This window comes from Vicugna pacos, chromosome X, assembly GCF_048564905.1.
Source record: "Vicugna pacos chromosome X, VicPac4, whole genome shotgun sequence".
In the NCBI taxonomy this organism is placed as follows: domain Eukaryota; kingdom Metazoa; phylum Chordata; class Mammalia; order Artiodactyla; family Camelidae; genus Vicugna; species Vicugna pacos.
The window spans coordinates 73,727,374-73,748,223 of record NC_133023.1 but is presented as its reverse complement, the minus strand read 5'-3'; the positions used below and the strand labels follow the sequence as shown (position 1 = coordinate 73,748,223).

Below are 20,850 nucleotides of genomic sequence, written 5' to 3'. Positions count from 1 at the left end.
AGGGATGAGTACCTTGGCATTACATGGCAAACAATGTCTTGAATTTACTGCTACGCTTTTACTCAAGATAGCTATAATAGCTTTTACAAAACTGGACTGAGTCACTTATGTTACAGACTACAGCAAAGATCTATTCATGCACGTATTTTAAGATTCATTCTGTAGAAGCATACACACTAAATATGCATGGCTATAGCTTCAATTTGTTTAAAGTGTCAAAGGTTTTAAAACATATCCTAATTCTGTAATCTATCAAGGTAATTCTGGCCTTAAAAATGACCACTTGCATATTTCAGAAATTTTTAAAAGGCATTTTTTGCATTAAAATTCAGGGAAAATTTAGTATTTATCAGCGGCCGATAAATTCAACAGAGAAAAATCAGAAAGAAATACTACGATGGACAAATTATGACATAAACATCCCCAAAATTGGTGTGCTGATAACTAGCCAACCCACTGAAAGTTTGCAAATGAAGCCAAGCATATTCTAATTGCTCTTATATGTCTTTTGTCATGGGGCTCATCTTGAGGATAAGAATAAATAGTACAATATTCACATTGGAGGCTTTTTGAAGTCATCATCAGATCTAGGCTAAATAATATTAGGCTATAATCGGTCTAGTCAATGACTCTTTGGGTAAACCAGGAGAACACAATAGTTCTCTTTCAGGACAGTTTAATTATTCATAAGTAGAATAAAAGTGCTTGTCAAACTTCTACCTCACATGGATGTTCTCAGGATGAAAAGGATGTCGTATTAGAACAACTTCTCGTTTATTCAAAGTGACTGAGAAATGGATGATTTCACACAAATTATTTCCCCAGGTAACTGCGTACCCATGGGCACAGTTCCCCTTTAGCTGCCAGAACTTATTTTAAAAAATAACAGTCATTTTAAGTGCACTACCATCTTCTCTGCTTTAAAAAAAAAAAAACCCAGCATATAATACTTTAAACATTTTTTCTATGTTTCTGTAACATCATGATGTCCATTAGTTACCATACTGGCCAGAACTATAATAGTTCTCTGTGGGCTTCAAAACTGCCAATTTTGTTGGGACTGTACCTGACCCCATGGTAGCCTTCCTTTGCCCTTTAATCAAGCAGGTTTGGGGAAATCAGAGAACCTAGGTTGCTAGAATTTCCTGCATATTAAAGTACAAAGAACAACTAAGAGTCTCTTGAACAGTTAATTGTAAGATCATGGTCACCAGCTTATGGATAATTTCACTCAGAAACCTTTCTCTAACTTTCTAGTTTTCAGATATGTTCCCAGTTACTAGCCTCTGAAATTTTTGACTTTATGGATTATCATTTATTTTTAAGAATTATACTACTGGGTATAAAGCTGAAATACTAGTATTATTATTTTCTTAGATAACATCACATCTTTTACTGAGAAATACTATACAAGAGGAAAACAATGAAGTCTTACTTATTAAAATGTACAAGAACTTAAAAGTTCTATCATAGACTTTTCAGAGCTTACTCTGTGCTACAAAGAAAATTAACCAGGGCGTCAGTAAAATCTGTTGGGTTTACTGCTACTCAAAGTTCTGTCACTGGGGTACCTCATTTATACAAGTAGATTCTTCTGGCCCAATTAAAAATAAATTAACATCTTCTAAAAAATCTTACCAAAAGTCATCAAACTCTGATGTTCTATGTATGTACACATTATGCATATAGTGCCTCGGCTTTACTATACTGTTAATTTTCCTTTAACATCCAATTCAAATTATACAAATTTTACTCTTGGAATGGCCTCTTACCTGATATAATAATCATTTCTGATGAGCAAAAAGTGTTGTAGAATGGATAATAAGTAATTTTCAGCAGGAGTGTCCTTCAACATATTATACAGAAGATGGTACACTTCATTCATATCAGTGCAAAGTAAGTAAAGGAAAACAATCAAAGATTCTTGATAAAAGCTTCATTTATAACAAAAGCAGCTTCATTTTTGGAAACACATATATCATTTTGTTCCCATTACTGTTTCTCAACCTTCAATTCCATGATCCAGTATTTAAACATTTCTATGAAGAAATGCAATCTATGGAATCACTTTAATCTTTTGACAAAAGAAACAGACTTATAGTATTTCCAAGACCATTTAAACATTAAAACCTTAAATGATCAGTTATTCATTATATTTTAAATTCCAGATTATAGTTGGTACCATTGGAACAGTAATGCCGTTAATGAAAATGGTTTTCTCTGGTCCTTCCTGTGGTTGTGACAGAGCACCTGTATTATTCATGCAAGCCACCACCCTTCTCTTTTCACTGCCACATAAAATAGTAAGGCAAACCAACCTTCTGTGGACTGCTAAAAGTTTATAAAAGCAGTTTTATTTAATACAGATGAAATACAAATAAAAGCAAACTGTAATGATTTCATATGTAGTATTTCATTATTTGATAAAAGAGGGAAACTAAAGACAAAGGAGCTTGAAACATATTTTTCTTAGGATATAAAAAGAGAGGTAGAAGTTCAAATGCCTTTAGTACACTAGAAAACAGATTCCAAAAATAGATTCACGCTTATGATGAAAGTGAAGACCTGGAAAATCGGTGTAAAAGAAAAGTAGAAGAGGAGATGTAATCCAGCATTTAAAAAAAAAACCTGAGATGTCAACATTTTCTCCGAAGTAGAACTGAGTATATGATGGATTACTTCTTAGACCCTATGTAAGAGTGTTGTGTTAAAGTCTCATAAGGTGCTTTTAAATGGCTACAGAAAGGATCCAAAAATAGCTTTACAGTGAAGTTTGATGGTAAGAGAAATTTATATAAAGCAAGAAAGCAAGATATTTATTAATTCATACAAAAAGCATTTAATATTATGGGGACCACTGTAGACTACAGCCTCCAATGAAGGATAAGAAATTCTCTCTTATAATAAGAAATTGTTATTCATTACAGATTTATCCAGTACTTGTGTGTAAGACACTTTGACAGTAACGTTGGAGGAAACAGCTGAAACACTTCTGCCCTCCATCTCATAGGGCCATAGAGTGTACATAAACAAGACAGATGTAAACAAAGTACTATAGGAATTTTGAACAGGGGACTATTACTTCCAGTTTTCCTTGGTCACGGGATGGGGAGTGGGTGAGATGGGAGAAGACATCACAGAGAAAAAGTCTAGCTCAAAGGACATTTTGGTTCTAAAGTATTTCCTAATTTCCCCAGAATCCATAAGTAAGGAATTTAATGGATATAAAACAAATGACCAGCAATGCTAGGACAACCATCTTTTAGATCTAAAATCATTTTGAATAAAATAGTTGCCAGAGGACTATATGCTACTAGTATTTGACTCGGTCAGACACTATCATATCTAAACTCTTTTTTCACTAGGGAACCAAAATATTTGGATTGAGAATAAGACATTTATTTGAACTGAATTAGATCTCTAAATCACTGGAGTACCATTTAATAAACTGAAAAAGTATATTACCTACAGTCACATATGAACTCAGTGAACTTTTCCCCAAAAATCCTTATCTGTGAGGAATATTGCCTTAGGCTCTCGTCTATTCAAGACCACTGAGCAGAGTATACTTATAATACAGCAAGCCATGGTGTGAATTTCAATACAGTCTATGTAAATCATCAGGACAGGGTGACAATTCCTCAGCGTGAATCTCAAGGACAGCATCATAGTGAGTTTCTAATATAAATAAATGGATATAAACTGGGCTGGCCGACAAGAATTCTAATAATGGTCCACAAAATCACCCACAAATCCCCTTTTCACAGTACATGCAAAAATGACTTCTGTGGTTTGTCAAAAGGATATTCCATTTCTGCTCGAATGTCATTGAGACGGTGTGATAATTCGGTTAGGTCGTCCTCTTTGTTCTCATCAAATACTTTCAACTGAATATCAAGCTCATCATTCTCTTTTTCTTTTAGATCCTAATATATAAACATAAAACTTAACAGACAAATAACAGTTTGACAACCGCACATTTTGCTAATAAAGGCCTGATGCTATTATTCATTTACATACACAGAAGCCACTTCAAATACTGACCGAGGCACTTGGTTTCCTGAAAGAGAGTATGCTGTTTTTCTTTTTTGAAATAAAAGAACCTTATTGCATTCACTGTATTTCCTTTTCATGCCCCAGATTTTGATGATTCACATTAAAAAATTAACGATCACTTTTACAACAGAAAAAAACTAATTGCTAACAACCCAAATTAAATGCTGTCGTTTTGACTAAACACACTAATCAAAGATCGCAAAAGAACTCATGCAGTTAGAACATTCACATATGCCTCTGGCAAAAAATGCAAATATAGATCAATTGTATTAATGAAGAACAAATGCAAGGATATATTCAAGCACAACAGTCCCAAGTATGGCGTGAAAAGTCGTATAAACAGATTTATTTTAAATGATATTTTGTGATTTTAAAGCAAAAAGGCGTCAGGACTTTTTAATCAAGATGCATGGCTAGCCTCCTCCCCCACCTTTCATCTTTGCTTAGCCGAATCACAAAATACCAACTTGGGCATCAAAGATTTGTTTTTGTAATACATTATAAGCACGTGCATTACAAACCTCTGGGAATTTCAAAATAATAGTATCAACAAAATCTTTGGAAGCATGCCACACTAGAGATTGTTGGGCTTAATATATATCACCTGGAATATCTCTTAATATGTGTCCATTAAGTTGCAGCTTTCAAACCCCAAATCGATAATCACAACTGTGGATGATCAAGGGTGATACCAAGAGTGGGACTAGGATGTTCAGAGCTGAGCTTGAACTCTAAAAGGAAATGCAAGCATGGTGTACTTCAAATTAGGTCCATAAAACAAAATAGGTTGAGTTTCTTCTATTTTTATGCAATAGAACAATTAAAACTGGAGGTGTAATGGCTATAACTGAAGCCAAACACAAATTTATGCAATTTCTAGATGTTCACTTTCTGATATTCACATACATAATAATTTACTGAAAATTTACCTATAGAGCATATGAAAATACTAATGTTTCTATATAATTGCACATAAAATATATAAGAACTAAATGTATTTAACTTAGTTTCCTCTTGAGTAATAACTTGCTTTAGGTTTAGTTTTCCACTTTGAAGGGAAATAAAGAAATTGATTGGAATGTAAAATTATCTAACATTGGTGAGTTATATTATCAGCTGATTTCTGAACTTTATTCAGAAAAAAGAAGACACACCCAGTACGCTGGTCATCGTGGAAACAACCTTTAACACATTTTAGAATACGGAACTTTTCCTTATTCTTCTATCACAATATATTCCTTCTTAGATCCTCACTAAAAAACTTTAACGTATTCAAATATGTTTGAAAAATAGAAAAATCAAGCTAAATACTATCATGTCATCAGAATCAGAATTTTACAAAACATGGGATCAATCTGCATGATTACAATATTTTCAGTGAAAATAACTGGTCAAATGTTTCAGTTTTTAATTAGGATAACACATTATTTATATTATATATAGTATGTGAACATATACACCACAATATAAAGATATAGATATGTATAAATGAAATATCTTAGAAATATAGTTTATTAATAATGCTCCATTAAACATACATGCAATCTCTATATACACACACATAAAAAACTTCTTTTCAAATGTGAAATCTTGAAAGAGATATTCATAAACTCTTGATGAAATCAACATTTAGTGAATTAACAAATTTTTTATATAGCACAAATGTGACAGATACCTTATTAAAAAGGGGACATGCATCTCTAAAGTTTTGTGTTTTAAAATGAAGACTGTCATACAATTACTGAATTAGACTATTAATAATTATATGAAATACTATAAATATGTTTCAGTTAGTTTTCCAACAGATTTGCTGTACAGATATGTAACATTTTCGGCAGATTCTCTGAAATGTATAATTAAGTCTCTACAATATAGTGTACTTCAAAGGAAATCAAAGTCTATTACCAACACATGACTGATTACCAGGCAAGCAATCAAAATTGAGTCTTCAAAAGAATAAGAAAGGGTTTGTCAGTCTTTCATAAGAGATTAAGAATGTCTGCTGCCTACAGACATAATTTCTTACTATCTTGTTCCTTCACATATCTGATTTATCTAATATTTTCTTAATTCATTTAACTAAATAAAAGGCAGATGGAGAAAACTTCACAAGGAATCAATGTAAGTGAACTACAGAGCAAATACCATTTTTAAAAAAATCACCGTATCACATTTAAGAACTCATTTATCCCAAATTACTAAAGCAAATTTATGAAAAGTGAATTTTCCATATAAGTGAAATATAAACTCTCTTTAAACATCTTAATTTATCCATAGAGACAGGGCAAATTTTGAAAATAAATTTTTATGGAATGTAATTAAAATAATTGTCCTTGTCTTGAGGATTCTAATAATTACATGGAAAAAAGTTTCACTGTACTATAATGATGGTCTCAGGGGTTATTGAAATACTAAGAACTACTCTTCCTTAACACTTCATGATTCCAGATAGGTATAAATTTTGATCCATGTGCCAACAATTTGTATCATCCCTAACCACATCTAATTTGCTGCCTTGAATATGATATATTCTAGAAAATTAGGAAGCTCCTTCTGTTAGAACAGTATACTAGAATAAAAGTAAACAGGAAAAAAGTAAGGATAGCAAAAACTCATCTATGAATTTATTATTAAGCTTCCATGCATGTGTAAAAGATGTTTAATGCTACTCTAAATTCTAGTGATTTAAATGTAAATACTTAGTAAATTAGATAGTTAGATAGTAGTTAACATGTTAGGAACATCTAGTAGCATGATCATTCTGACCTTTGCTCCAAATTGTGATAATAAAACTACGAGCACAAGAGCAACTGCAGGGAAATGTATGGTATTTAAGAATGGACCTCTAATCCTCTCAGGGTCTATCTGCCTGGGTTCTGATTCTCATCTTGTATATCAGAAATACCTGAGGAGGACTTTTCTTTTTTTCCCCCAAACCAAACATCTCTGCCCCACCCCCAATAAGATTTTGATAGAATCTCTTTAAAGGGACATGCTCAGCTCATTGGTTGAGAACCAGAGCCAAATTTAGCCATATTTTGCTCCGTTGTCATAGGAGGAAAAAAACTGAGAATCCTTGTAGGTTCTACTCCAAAACTTTAGGAGGCAGAAACATAACACTTCTCACTTTCCTCTTGCTGAGGAAACACTGAGATCTAAGAATCAGGGCATATTGAAGAGATGTGATAGTCAAAGAAAAATCTAACTGAAAGTGTAAGTTAAGAAGTCCAGGGTCCCACAAAAGGCTTCATCTGAGGCTATAGGGCCAATGGGAAAATGAGCTTAGAAAACAATGCTGCAAAACTTTAGCCATCGATATAGTCAAATGAAAAATATCATGAGAGCATGGAACCCAGCAGAGATGAATACACCCTGACAAAAGTGCAAAAGGTAAGGACAAGAGCTACTGTGCATACTCCTTCTGAAAAGATGAGGACTTAAATAAATTAAAAGGAGAGTCACAGTTTTCTTGACCAGCCATTCAGTAGTAGAAAGTAGAAAATGAATGTTCAATTATAAACAGACACCGGAAATGAAAGATAGAAGAGTAACAGCAACAACTAAGGCAGAAAACCAGGGCATATTAATAAATGAGTAGAGGATGCTCGGAAGTCCCTGAAGCCAGGAAGTGTCCAAAGACACAATGACTCTCCTGGAAACAGAGCCAGCCCAGTGAGGACAAGCATGGGTGGGAATCAATGAGTAGGCAACTCAAAAGCACTCTAGAATCAAGACTAGAATATTACCTCTAGCTACATAAGGGCACAGACTTTCCATGAGGAGAGATTTGTGGCAAAACAAGAATAAGCGTGTTCCATACACTATAACTAGTGAATGGGCCTAAGTTAACTGCATACTGAACCTCTAGACAGTCACTTACAATGATGCATTGGTTGATTCACTACAACCAATTCCTTGGATTTTAAAGTCATGGGTGAAAGAACCATTCAGAGTGAAATTGACCTAGAAATTTCTAAAACCACATCTAATCATTATCTTAATAAAATGGGTTTCCATAGATCCAGCTGTACATTTTATGATGATAAGCTTCAACCACTTTCAGTGAAGACTATCAGAAGACAAGTTATAGATGCATGCTACACACTTGTTCTTCACCAGAACATTTTCCTGATTTTACTATTTCTAGTACCCTAGGAATGTCTTATACATATGCTCACTGACATTTGTTTTTTGTTTTTTTCTTTCCTTGGTCCTTGTATTCCCCCTCCCCCCATCTTTTTTTTTCTTTTAATGGATGTACTGGGGATTGAACCCAGGACCTCAAGCATGTTAAAACACACGCTCCACCCCTGAGCTGTATCCCCACCCACTCCTCTCTTACTTTTACTTCTTGTATCTCAGGTGTGGTCTGAGTAGCTTAAGTAAAGAGACTACTGAGCTTTTGTCTTCTTTAACAATGCCATGATCTTGAACAAAATCCTTCAGGTAACATACTAAATAAAGGATAAAGTTATGGGAGTTGTATTTCTATTTATAGAATAACTGTGCTCATTTATCTCAGATCAAGCGTATAAAGTTAGTTCAGAAATGTTTTTAACAGTATCATAATTAGAGCAAATATCCACACTCAATGTAAGAAATAAAATTGTTTTTCCTTAAAGTTGCCATGGTGTTTTTAACAAGAATATCATTCTTAAGTAACGTGTCTAGAAGATATGAATCAAAATTATATGCATACTTATGCTGAATATAAAGGATATCAATCTAAGTTATCAAAGAGGAAAGCAAAAAAATTTTAAATGAAAATTGAAACTGCAAAAAAACCCAGCCATCTTTTATGTTCTCAGTATTCAATTCAAAGAAAAGAAGTTCCCTTTTGACTTCAAGAAGACCAAAAAACCCATTACTTCTGGACACATCATTAGCTGAATTCTGAATCATCAGTTGTATATCGAGACTAACACTCCTGCAATATAAAAAAGCTTACAAAAATGTCTAATGCTTTACAAAAGAAAACGGCAAGGCACATTGATTTATTCTGTTGCAAAATTTCTATATACTTCTGTCTAGAGAGAGAAAAACGTTAAAGTTCACAAACATAATAAATGCACACGTTCAACTTACTGGTAACATTGTTTTTAGTCCTGAACGAAGGAATTCATTCCTTAAATGTATTCGAAAATCAAGCTCATAAGGAGATGTGACAAGGGCATTTATAAACTGCATGCAGGCCACCTGCAAATAGAAAGCAAAATTTGTTTTAAAAAAAAGGTTTTTTAATTAAAGAAGTATTTACTTGATGCATTCAGATCATTTTTCCCATTTACTAAAGGCATGTATATATATAATGAAATATAGAAAGAAATATGAGTATTTATATAAGTATAATGATTATGACTTCACAGTATAAACCAAAAAATTAGCAATAAAGTTGCTAATGTCCAGAATAATTCTACTGATGATATGATGGACGGTCAAGTACTGCTTTGCTTTGCTAAATGATATGAAGGAATATTAAACTCTCTCTGACAAACTCAAAAGTGTGGGTATAGAGCACTTTAAAAAGATCGTGAAATGTGTCTTTCACATCCAGCTGTCCTCAGAGTACACTTGGCCTCAATTCTACATGGTTATAAACACTTTTCTAAAATAAATCAAATAAAGCTATAAAAGTGCCCTGATATTAAACAGGGAACACTGATAACTTAGAGATATTATTACATTGATTTATACTCTCTCTATTCTATTACTGGATGGATTTGCACAAAATAGAGAGTATTAAAATATATGATTAAGAGGAATTGATTTACTATGTATAAAAGATGAATGCATGTGAATTAAGATCAATGAGAAGGCACTTTGACACCAATAATTGCACGATAAAGTAAAGAGAAGGGCTTGTTTTCAAGTGAAGGTGATTTATTAATTAGATTGATGCTGGAAAATGGGTTTGTCTTTTCTTCTGATATTGAGGTTTTCTACTATAAAAAGGGAGGAATTTGTTTTCCAGTAATTGCAAGCTAGAAGAGTATCAACTAAATGCTAATTGCCAGGTGTTCCATACATTATTCCTCATTCTCGGAAAATGCTGCTCAAGTCTGAGGCAATTGGCTAATAGTTTAAGTGAAAAGCTGCACATTGAAACTGATTATTTGTAAAGTAAGCAATGAGTAGTAGAACGTTCAAAGAGCTGATTCCAAGGGGATGCCTGGAAAACACCAGATTTAGTAAAGATGTTAAGTATATATCGAAGGGGACACAAACAAATAATACATAGTTAGTATGGAGAAAACACATCAGCAAAAGAAAAATACTTCAAATGTATTTTGACTTTATCAAGTCAAACCCATTGTTATGATAGTAATATTTTTTTAAGTATAGAGAAAATATTTAAAGGTATATTGCTTTTATTTTTATATCCATATCTTATGCACTTACACTGTTTTTTGGGAGATTAGCCCATCCACCTCACATCCAGGTCCAAAAATCAAAGGTTGCATGCATTAAAGGGGATGATCAAGATTGTCTCAAACATTATTAGACATCTAAATGATAACTGAACAATGTAGTCCAATTCCCATGACTGCTCCAATGTCAAGCTAAATCACTTAGACATCTGACTAAGTATTTGCCACTGACTTGGCATTACCTTAAAAGTCGTATCAAAACAAAAAGTCATATCAGATAAGTTATTATGACGCTTATGCCTTAAAGGGCTACTTAACCTTCCTACTGACAGTAAGAAAATGTTTCGGTCTTTATAGTTTTAATAGGCTGGGATATAAGTTTGCATACTGTATGTGTCCACAGCTATATTATCATTGTGTTTGCTCGAACGATTCTTGTTATGTTACAACTATGACCTGACCGAACAAGCCAAAGTATATGTCCAATCCAAAATTAATAGAGAGAAAAGTTGCCATCTGCTTGGATTGTTCTGGCCAGAAGAAATTCTAGCTTAATGGCTTGTATTAACACCCTACAAGAAGAGAGAACATTTCCATAAGAAACAAGTTAATGAGTCTTGGAATTGTACCTTTATACAAATAAAAGTATTTGGGTCAGGAAATAATAAAAATACTAAAAGTCAATAAAATTAATGAATGTAACAACATCAAAATAATTTACCTTTAAGAAGATAAATGTTGTAATGCTGTTAAATACTTAACTATAATGTTTGAATATATAACTAAATACTTAAAAAAGAAGTTACATCCATTGTTTATAGTATAAAATAATTAGCAGACACTCTTAAGTCAGTAGTTTAAAGAGGTAATAAGACTGGCTTATCAATGTAGTATTTTTTAATCAAATTCTAATAGATATTTAATTAATTACAAATAACATAAGATGAATATTCATACTACTATGTCATTTTCCAACATAATCTGCTAAAGCAATGCTCTTTAATAGGAATATTTATATTTTATGAATGTGGTGAACAAAAAAGTCATCTTAATTATCTCCATTCCTTTATACCACTAGACAATTACTGCCCTTTTCAGAGGACAGGAACAAAATCAATCCAACTGCCACTATTTACAAAGTCAAATTTTAAAAATGCAATTAGTTTAAAGGGCGGAATATATTATTAATTATAAACATGAAATACCCATTGTGTGGATTCTGAATTCATAGCTAAATACAACCCTCAAACTATTATCATTATTATTTTTTTGTTACCAGACGATATTAGGTGTTTTATATAATTCATCATCTAATCTCATCCTTGCACAAACCATGTGAGGTAAGTGTTACTATCATCCTTATTTCATAGATGATGATGCTGAGACTGAAAGCAGATAAATAATGTACACAAGGTCACAGAGCAAGGAGGAAACTCATGATTCTAAACCATATCTCTTTACTCCAAATACAGTATAATTTCCAGCACATTTCAGATGCCTCATAAACTCCATTCCTAGATTAATACAATAAAAGATTTTAAGGACGGAGAAGATAATAAAATTTAACTAGTGCATCATGTTTAATATATTGGGAACACCTAAAAACATACAATTATTTTAACAATATGTTATCTAGTATATTAAGCAGTTCTCTTATATGTCAATTATACATCAATTATACCCCAATAAAAATAAAGTGGTTATCATAATATATAATGAAATGGGAAGAAAGAATGAAAAGGGAAGAAGGAAGGGAGGGAGAAAGGGAAGGAGGGAGGTAGAAAAATGGTTTCTGGAGTGTCTTATGTTCACTTTCTATATACCCCAAACAAGGACCTATGGGCAGCATCCCATCATCCAAAAGAATGGCCTCTCACTCTCCTTCTTGCCCCCTTTATACCCCAATCCCTCCACACTCCCTATTCAGCACAGATGTGCGTGCAGATACATCACATACACACACACACACACACACACACACTCTCACACACACACTCACAAGAGCTTGCTGTTCAATAGGAAGCCACTAAACACAATTTAAATTTAGGTTAATTGCAATTAAATAAAATTTAAAATCCAGTTTCTCAGTCTCACTAGTCACAGTTCAAATGTGCAACAGCCACGTGTGGCTAGTGGCTACCGTATCAGACAGCATGGATAGAGGACACTGCAGAAAGTTGGACTGGACAGCACTGCAGTGGACACATTAAATACTCTAGACCAATATCCTCATTTAAAGGTAAAGAAACCTCAGAAGATTAGATGATCTGCCCACGATTATACAGCTAATGATAAGCCACAAAGATTGGACTAGAACTCAGGCCTTGTAACTTTTGGTTCTGGATTGCTGCGACCACACTATGATGTGCACAAATCTGGCGTTGCTGAATAGCATTTTACCTCATACTGGAAAGAAAACAAGTGCCTTTGAAGTGAAATCACAGAGTCCACTACCCAGATTCCATCTGTTGCTTAGTTGCTGTATAATGGCTCTAAGGTTCAAAATGGCCAGCCAGATTTATTTGCTTTAAATACAACCTCCATGAAAAGTCAAATTTAAAAATCATAGGAAGTCGGTGAATTTTCTCCATTACTGATAAATATGCTAAGGCTAGGACCACAATTCTGATTTTTAACCAGTAAAACTAGTTTCTGTATTTGGATTTTTATTAAATGATCTCCTTATATCATGAGATTTCTGCATATGATATCCATATAATCTACAGAATGAATGCATAAACATACAGATAAAAATCACCAACTTTGTGCAAGTGACAAAGCATCCAATCATTTGTGCCATGCATAATTATACTAAACTGAATTACTGTCAGTTTTTCCATCACATTATGATCCGTCCTTTACCATCATAGTATATGTTCTTTCTACAATAATCACCTACATTCTCTAGCCAAAAGATGTTATTGTCTTCATTCTGGGGTGTAGGGTGTGGTATAGAGAATGAAATATCACAAAACAGATTTTTACACTTCCTAAAGATAAGGTTCTGCATTTGTTTAGGGTTTTCTTTATCACCCCAACTGCCTCCAATAAAATGTTTAAAATATAATGAGTGAATAGTCATTAAATATTTCAAATCTTATTGACATGAGATACATCACTACAAAAAGAAATTGCGTTCAGCTTCTTACCTAAGTGATAGAGAGGGGAAATATTTAAACATAAAATTTCTTCACAAAATTACTGAGAAAGTGCTAGAACCTTTTATTTCCTTTAACTCACCAGCTTTGAAAACTACAAACATCTATCTGTCTGATCACAATTCATAGAGCTACAGAGTACAGTAATTGCCAACTCCAGGACATTCTCAGACAGATTATCCATATTGCCATTAGCTGTGACAAATTGTGCTTTTAAAAAGTTATTGACACTGTCACACAGTGACCTTATTAAGTACTCTGTTGACATTAACAAGGTCTTTCTTTATCCCAGCCCAGAAGGAGTTAGGAAAAAAGACAGTTTAAGTCAAAATAAGTACTAACCAAGAAAGATACAAATGTACAGAGCACATTAATTAAGTCAAAAAATGGAGATGGACTCCAGGTACAGCAAAACCATATACAAAGGATTGGAGGTAGAGGGATGAAAAAGTATAAAATGTTCAAGAGACTGAGTACAGCATGACAGGACCAAAAACTGTATGTAGAAGAGTGGTGGAATACGAGGCTAGAGGCAAAGCAACAGCAGGTGATGAAGCGTTTTGTGTGGACTTCACCCCTAGAGGCTACGGGAAGATGTCATAGAGCTTTAAGCAGTGATATAACAAGAAATGCACTTCAGAAGTATAATGGTGAAGAATGATTTAAACAGGGCTAATATCAAGGGTAGAAGATATTTAAGAGTTTAGGGAAATGATAAAACACTGAGATGTAACAATGCCTTGAAACAAAGAAATGGAGGCAGAGGGGGCAGGGTAGGGACATCATAAGAAAAGGAAGCACAACACGAAGGAAGTAGAATTGGTAGGATTTGGTGACTGAGGGAATGATGGATGGAGGAAGAGTAGATATGAAGATGACAATTATGTTTCTGGTTTATGCTACTTGGTATAACACTAAGGTTAACCAGGATTGGGAAAACAAGAGAAAGACAGATCAGGGTTGGAGAGAGGATTGGAGTAGGAAGGAGAGGACAAAGAAAAGGAAGGTAAGTACAGTTAAGGACAGTACTGAATCTGAAATCCAGTCTGGAGGCAGGTGACATGTGGGATCTGTGAGTCAGGATATATTTGGAATAGAGGGGTTCAGAGAGATTCATCACACAGAAATGCTAGTTGGAAGTCAAAAGGATGGATGAGGCTGCCCAAGGACAATGTTCAGAATGAGCAAAGCAAAGGATCAGCACAAAGGATCAAAGGACTAAGGACCAAGCTCAAGCAATAAGTATATATTAGGGCCAAGCAGAGTCATAGGAGATGTAACACAGAGGTGAAAGAAAACGAGGAGAGCTTAGTATCATAGAAGTTGAGGGAAGAGAGACTGATAAAGCGGTGATCAATCGTGTCAAATGGTGCTGGAGAAACCAATACAGTGACTTCAAAAGTGTCTGTTGCTCTTTCTATTACAGAGGTCACTGGTGATCCCCCATTACCAAAAATGATGGATTGGACAATTATTCAACTTTGAAATAGATATCAAATAAAAGACATCCTTCTGTAAGTCAGAAGTTATTTTTGTTAAGTACTTGAAAACAGACTACGTTGCATAAATATCTCTACACAATCTCCTCATTATACTAAGTCCACTTTTAAAATGGTACGAATATAAAACTGTCCATATATAGAACAAGTTTCCTAAATAATATCAAGCATTCCTTCAACACTTAACATTTCACACACTCATTTACTTTTCCACAAAATTGTTCTTTATTCATAGCGGTAGTGTCTTGTTTTGTTATAAACGTACCTCTATGAGAAAATGATGATTTATCCAAAGGTACTTCCTGTGTGGTGGTATGAGCACACACAGAGGCAAATCTCAACACTTGGGAACCATGGTGCAAAAATCAAGCTACAAAGAATCAGTCCATATACTTGAGAGCCTATCTATGTAAGCATGAGCATCTTATTTTGCATGGAACTCTTTCTGAAGTGAATTATACCATTCCACATTCTTAAAAGAGCCTAGATATAATTTATTATTTTTTGCCAGTGCAGGGGCATGGTTAGCGAGCTATGAAGCAACACAGAGAGGCCCTCAGGAGCGATAGACGTGTACAGGGCCCTGACACTAAGTGCAACCAAATGTTACAACTTTTGAATTCCAGCTCCAGGTTTTATTATGTTTCTATCTCCTCCTCCCTTGCTTTCATTTTATCAGTTGTCACTTCTTGACCATCGCAGTACACAAGCCTGGAAAAATCACTTTCCAACCTCCCAACTTGTGCTTCTAGTCTGCTGTGGATGGAAAACGGGTAATAGGGCCCATGAAGACACCACAGGAAGAAGTTAAAAGGCTCTGATTAAAGGCCAAAAGGTCTTTGTCGTCATGAGGCTTAACTTGATGGACTGGGTGACATTTTGTAGGCTGCTCAGATTGTTTTCTTTTATTTTTGTTTTCTTTCTTTTTTAGTTCTGAGTTACATTCCAAAATGATAAATCTATCAAATAGGTGTGGTCAGGGTAAGTGAACCAAGTATATATTTACTTCCATGGTTTTTTATACCATATCTAACTATAGATATGCACAATTTTTAAATTATTTCCAGCATGTTAGAAAATATTTTTAGAAGTATTAAATCACGCTAAGTACACTCCTGCACACAGCTCCTGAAATACATTAAGACAATGGTGTCTTTCAGACTAATAGCAGCCTGTAAAGACTGGGGCTCTTTTTTACAATACATCATTGGAGGTAAACTATACAACTTTCTCTTTCCGTAAGCAACTCTTATTAATGCTCATTGTACCCTAGCTTTTTCTGCTGGGCTACACAGAAATCAGTTTCAACCATATGTTGGTATCACCTCGCTCTGCCTTCTTTCATGAAGTGACCTGCAAACTACTTCTGGCCTCTAGTTTTACCTACTGGAAGCCCTTCCGACTCCCACCCTACCATATATTACTGGTTTTCTATCAGGAAAGATAATTTTCTGGAAATTTCCTACTGATCCTTCAAGACCTAGTTAAAGCATCACCCCATCTCTGAAGCCTTCCCGGACTTACGCAGGACATACCTAAATTTGCCTTCCTTTGTGTTCTTATTAAACCTTACCAAGAGGAAAAGAATATGGGTGGGGAAACGCTGCTATTCCAAGCAAAGTGTTCTGTATGATAAAACCATCAAGGGCATTTAAAAGTCTCCAGCATATTTGGGAAACACCAGGTTTAGCATGGCTAAAACGTATGGTACATTTGGGAGAGTGACAGTCTCTAAGGCCAGAATGTTAGGTTGGGACCACACTGAAAAAGGTCATTCATCATGATTAGGCTGTTCACTTTTATCAAGCAATGCATCGTGAGTATAGGTCTCTAGGAATGTTAGAATCAGATTTATTTTTTAAGGATAATTGACAACAGTATAAAACATCTGTCTGGAGGGGAAGAATACAGCATTTGGGGGTACTAAATAGAAAACTGTTGGAATAATATTGCTGGAAGAAGATAAAGGCAGTGGGGATAGAGAGACTGGGATTCATTCAGTCTCCTGTAAGACTTATTAATTGGATGCAGGGAATAAAGAAGAATGAAGTGTTGAGGGAAACTAAAGATTAGGCAGAAGATGATAACTCTATAACTAAACTGAGAAAGACAGAAAGAAGAGTAGACAGACTTCTTTTGGGGGGGAGTCATGTTAAGGGAAAGAGAAAATAAGCTCATTTTACTAAGAGGAGGTACTCTGGAGCCAGGTACCCTGGGACCTAATCTGGGATTCACCTCCTATTGACTATGTGACCCTGGAAAAGTTATCTAACCTCTGAATCTCAGTTTACTCTTTTATAAAATGGGGATACTACTATCTCTCTCAAAAAAATTGCTGTGAGGTTTAAAATGAGGTAACATATGTAAAGTTATTAGAACATTGGCACATGGCTTATAAATGCTATTTTTAATTTTGTGTTTCATGATGCCTACAAAATATCCAGTTCACTATTTGGTCAGGTAGGTTTGAAAAGAGAGAGATGTGAGCTGGACTTATAAATCTAGGGAATCACTGGAACAGAGTTGGATGTTAAAGCTGGAGAAGCAGTTGAGTATTCATGTGGAGAATAAAATATGTATGTGTGAATATATACATGTGTATGAGTGCTTATGTGTGTATGTGTATGTACATATAAAAATGATGACAGAATAGAACTAAGACTGGAATACAGAGAATAAAATATCCAAGAAGTAAGAAGAAACACAGGAGGAAGACAGAAAAAGAACAGTCAGAAGTGGTCAGAGAGCAAGAAGAGAATGGTGTCTGAAAAGCCAAAGGCAGAAAATTTTCAAGGAGGAAGCAATCAATAGAGCCAAGTGATCAGGATTGAAAGAGGCCATTGGATTTTGAAATTCGAGGATCACTGTCAACCTGTTTAAGAACTATGAAAAAATTGAGTTGTGAAAGGTAATTTAGGAAACAGAGAAAACAAGTATGGATGATTCTTTTAGAGACAGATAGAAAATGAAAAAGGAAGATGAAAGGCTCCTTGGAAGGAGAAGTAGGATCAGAAGAAGGTGCTTTAGTGAGGAGGAGACTTGAGAATGCTGCTCGGCTGAACGGAAGTCAATGAAGAGAACAATGAAGATACAGGATTTATTGTCTATTTCTTGAACTACTGAAGATAATGTAACTCCTATCACAGGTACAACCTTCACTGTACAGATGAGCTAGAAAATCTCTGTGAGAAGTTAATAACCTGTTTTTAAATCAAAAACAAAAAACGAAGAAGAAGGTATATAGTTGTTATTTTAAAATGTAATTAGTCCTGTATTTTAACAGAATTACTTCCTGAGACTGTAATAACATTTTGAGAAGTCTCAGGATACTGCAGAAATAGGAAAGTAATTCTGGTAAAATACGGCACTAATTATATTTTTAAACAACAGATTTAAACTGGTGTTTTTCACTCGGTACTCTGCATATATTTTTGAACTTTTAGGTATTTTTTTCATTCACATGAAAGAATCCAAATAAACAAACCCACTTCACAATTCTTGGGAGAGTAATAGGCTCTGTATGTAACAAATTACTAATTTTTGTACCTCATTAAAATAGGAAATTTCAAATTGTGATTTGCATATGTTTGCATCTATAATCAGTATTCAATAGTTTCTTGAATACCTAGCAAGATTCCTATGATTCCTTCCATATGCTACTTGTTAACAACTTGCCACTTTATCATTGCATGCAGTCCAGCCTCCTGAAGACTAGCAAATGTCATTCCCGTCTCATTGTTTGGGCTGAACTACTCGTCATAGTGGAAGTGTCACTTTAAAGGTCAGACAATGCAATATACAAATGTTGGTTGGCATCACAGAGACCTGGTTTCAAATCATAGTCTGCCTCTCAACAGCTGTGTGACTTTGAGTGAGTGATTTGAGTGAGTACTGAAAACCCTCAATACAGATAAAACATTTAATTTCTCCTAAACAAACTTTTGCAAGACAAGTACGAACTCCCACATATGGCTGAAGCTCAAAGAAATTTAGTTAGGTAAGCCCAACCACAGGAGCAAGAGCAAAGATTTCAAGAAGTCATCTAAAAAAGCTTTCAAACCTTTCAGTAAAAGTATTAAATTTTATTGAGGTAAATTGTATAAGAAGAAGTGTATTATAAAAAGGAAAACACTGAAAGGAAATACCCAAAGTATTAAAAAATGTGATACACTGGAAAGGCTCACCATAAAAGTTTATCCAAAATGTTCATCATAGTTGGAGTAGAAGTAACAATTAACAAATCCTCAAATATTTGGAAACACACTATAGTTTTATAACACCATTGTATTCTCTTTGAACAAGCCAATTTATCTATCTGCTATAGTTTGAAACTGGCAAAAACAGTTATCAACACTTCCTAATACAATTAAAAAGGAGAAAAGAAACTCTTTTATATCAGATAATAAATTATAATCTTTCTTATCTATGCTAAAAATTTGATAAAATTAAATGTGGAACCATCTTCTCTTTGTTGAACGACACTAGAGGTTTTTAAAAGGTATTTCAGAAAGCATTTTCCATGGTATATAAAATGGTAAACGCTGCCTAAAAGAAACTAATGGGCATCATAGACCAACAAACCTGGCGTCAAATTTGACTGTGTTACTTACAAGCTATTGTACCTTAGACATATTATTTAATCTCACTTACCCTAGTTGTCTCAAAAGCAAAATGGAGACAATAAGAGTACTTCATAGCTAGGTTGTTGTGAGAAATAAATCATATAACATATGGAAATTAAAATGTTTCGTCCAGGATCTCACACCATAAGCACGGTCAATAAGTAAGAGTTCTCATCACCAAAGAACAAAGTTACCTTTCATAACATGGGTCATTTCCTGAAACCATCTAAGAAAAGAGAGTGAATTTTGTAATTTTCTAAAGAAGACTTGTAGGCCGGGTCTATAGAGGGCTAGCAGATAGACCCTAACTTAGAGTTGCAATTCAACCCCCTCTATGCTGGTGAGTCAAAAGTCTGAATGTTGTGCGAATGGCACAAAAATGTGTGTTTTGTTTTCTTAAATTTCTACAACAAACCCACGCAGCCTTCATTGACACTTGTTAGGATAATGGCATTGGCTGAACTGCTTGTCCTCTTGCCCTACCGCTAAAGCTTTAACTTCCGTGGCTTATTACACTAATTACTAAATTTCTACCCAAATATTAATGACAATCATGATCATCAGATTTATAATAATACAAAGTTCTTTTCCTAATTTTAAGCAAACTGTCCTCTCCACAGACAAAACTTCTAGCTTTTATGAATGACCAAGCAACAGGAAGAATTGCATTTTTACGTTCCATTCTATTTAAATGTTAGTTAAGATGAAGTTGGTGTCATACAAAATGAGCACCTTAAATATAACCCTGGAAGCAATTTAAGACAAAACTAACTCACCTGTAATTGCAAAGCTTCATGGTTTTCTAATCCTTCCACAATTGGTGAAAATCGTTCTCTGTTGTTTCGTTCTGCTGCTGTAGTGATAGCCCCTAAAAGCTTTTCTAGACTATAGGGGAAAAAAAAAATAGAAACGAGAAATACATCTTAACACACAGTATGTGAAAATGAGTTCTCTCTTTCAGTCTTCCTGTTTTCTTTCTGGTGCTGGATGTTTATATAGACCATTACAATTTAATAATTGTGTTCTTGTCCACATATTTCTACAAGTCAAATATTGATAGCGTTAAATAATTTTAGGGCATCAAAATGAAAATTCAATTTGAAAATCTTGAGGAAAATAATTTTTCTGGGTGACATTTTTAAATAGA

General features: G+C 34.3%; 1 protein-coding gene across 5 annotated transcripts in view; it reads right to left on the bottom strand.

Moving 5' to 3' along the window:
• The window catches only part of DIAPH2 (diaphanous related formin 2), a 784,101-nt gene that overhangs the window by 550,432 nt on the left and 212,819 nt on the right, over positions 1–20,850 (bottom strand). For all 5 annotated transcript variants that reach the window (XM_072956799.1, XM_072956800.1, XM_072956797.1 and 2 more), the window contains 4 exons: positions 20,480–20,588; positions 9,142–9,252; positions 3,808–3,926; positions 1,773–1,889 (listed from right to left, as the gene is read on the bottom strand). In XM_072956799.1, the coding sequence (XP_072812900.1) occupies positions 1,773–1,889; positions 3,808–3,926; positions 9,142–9,252; positions 20,480–20,588 (456 nt within the window). The remainder of the gene's footprint in view (positions 1–1,772; positions 1,890–3,807; positions 3,927–9,141; positions 9,253–20,479; positions 20,589–20,850) is intronic.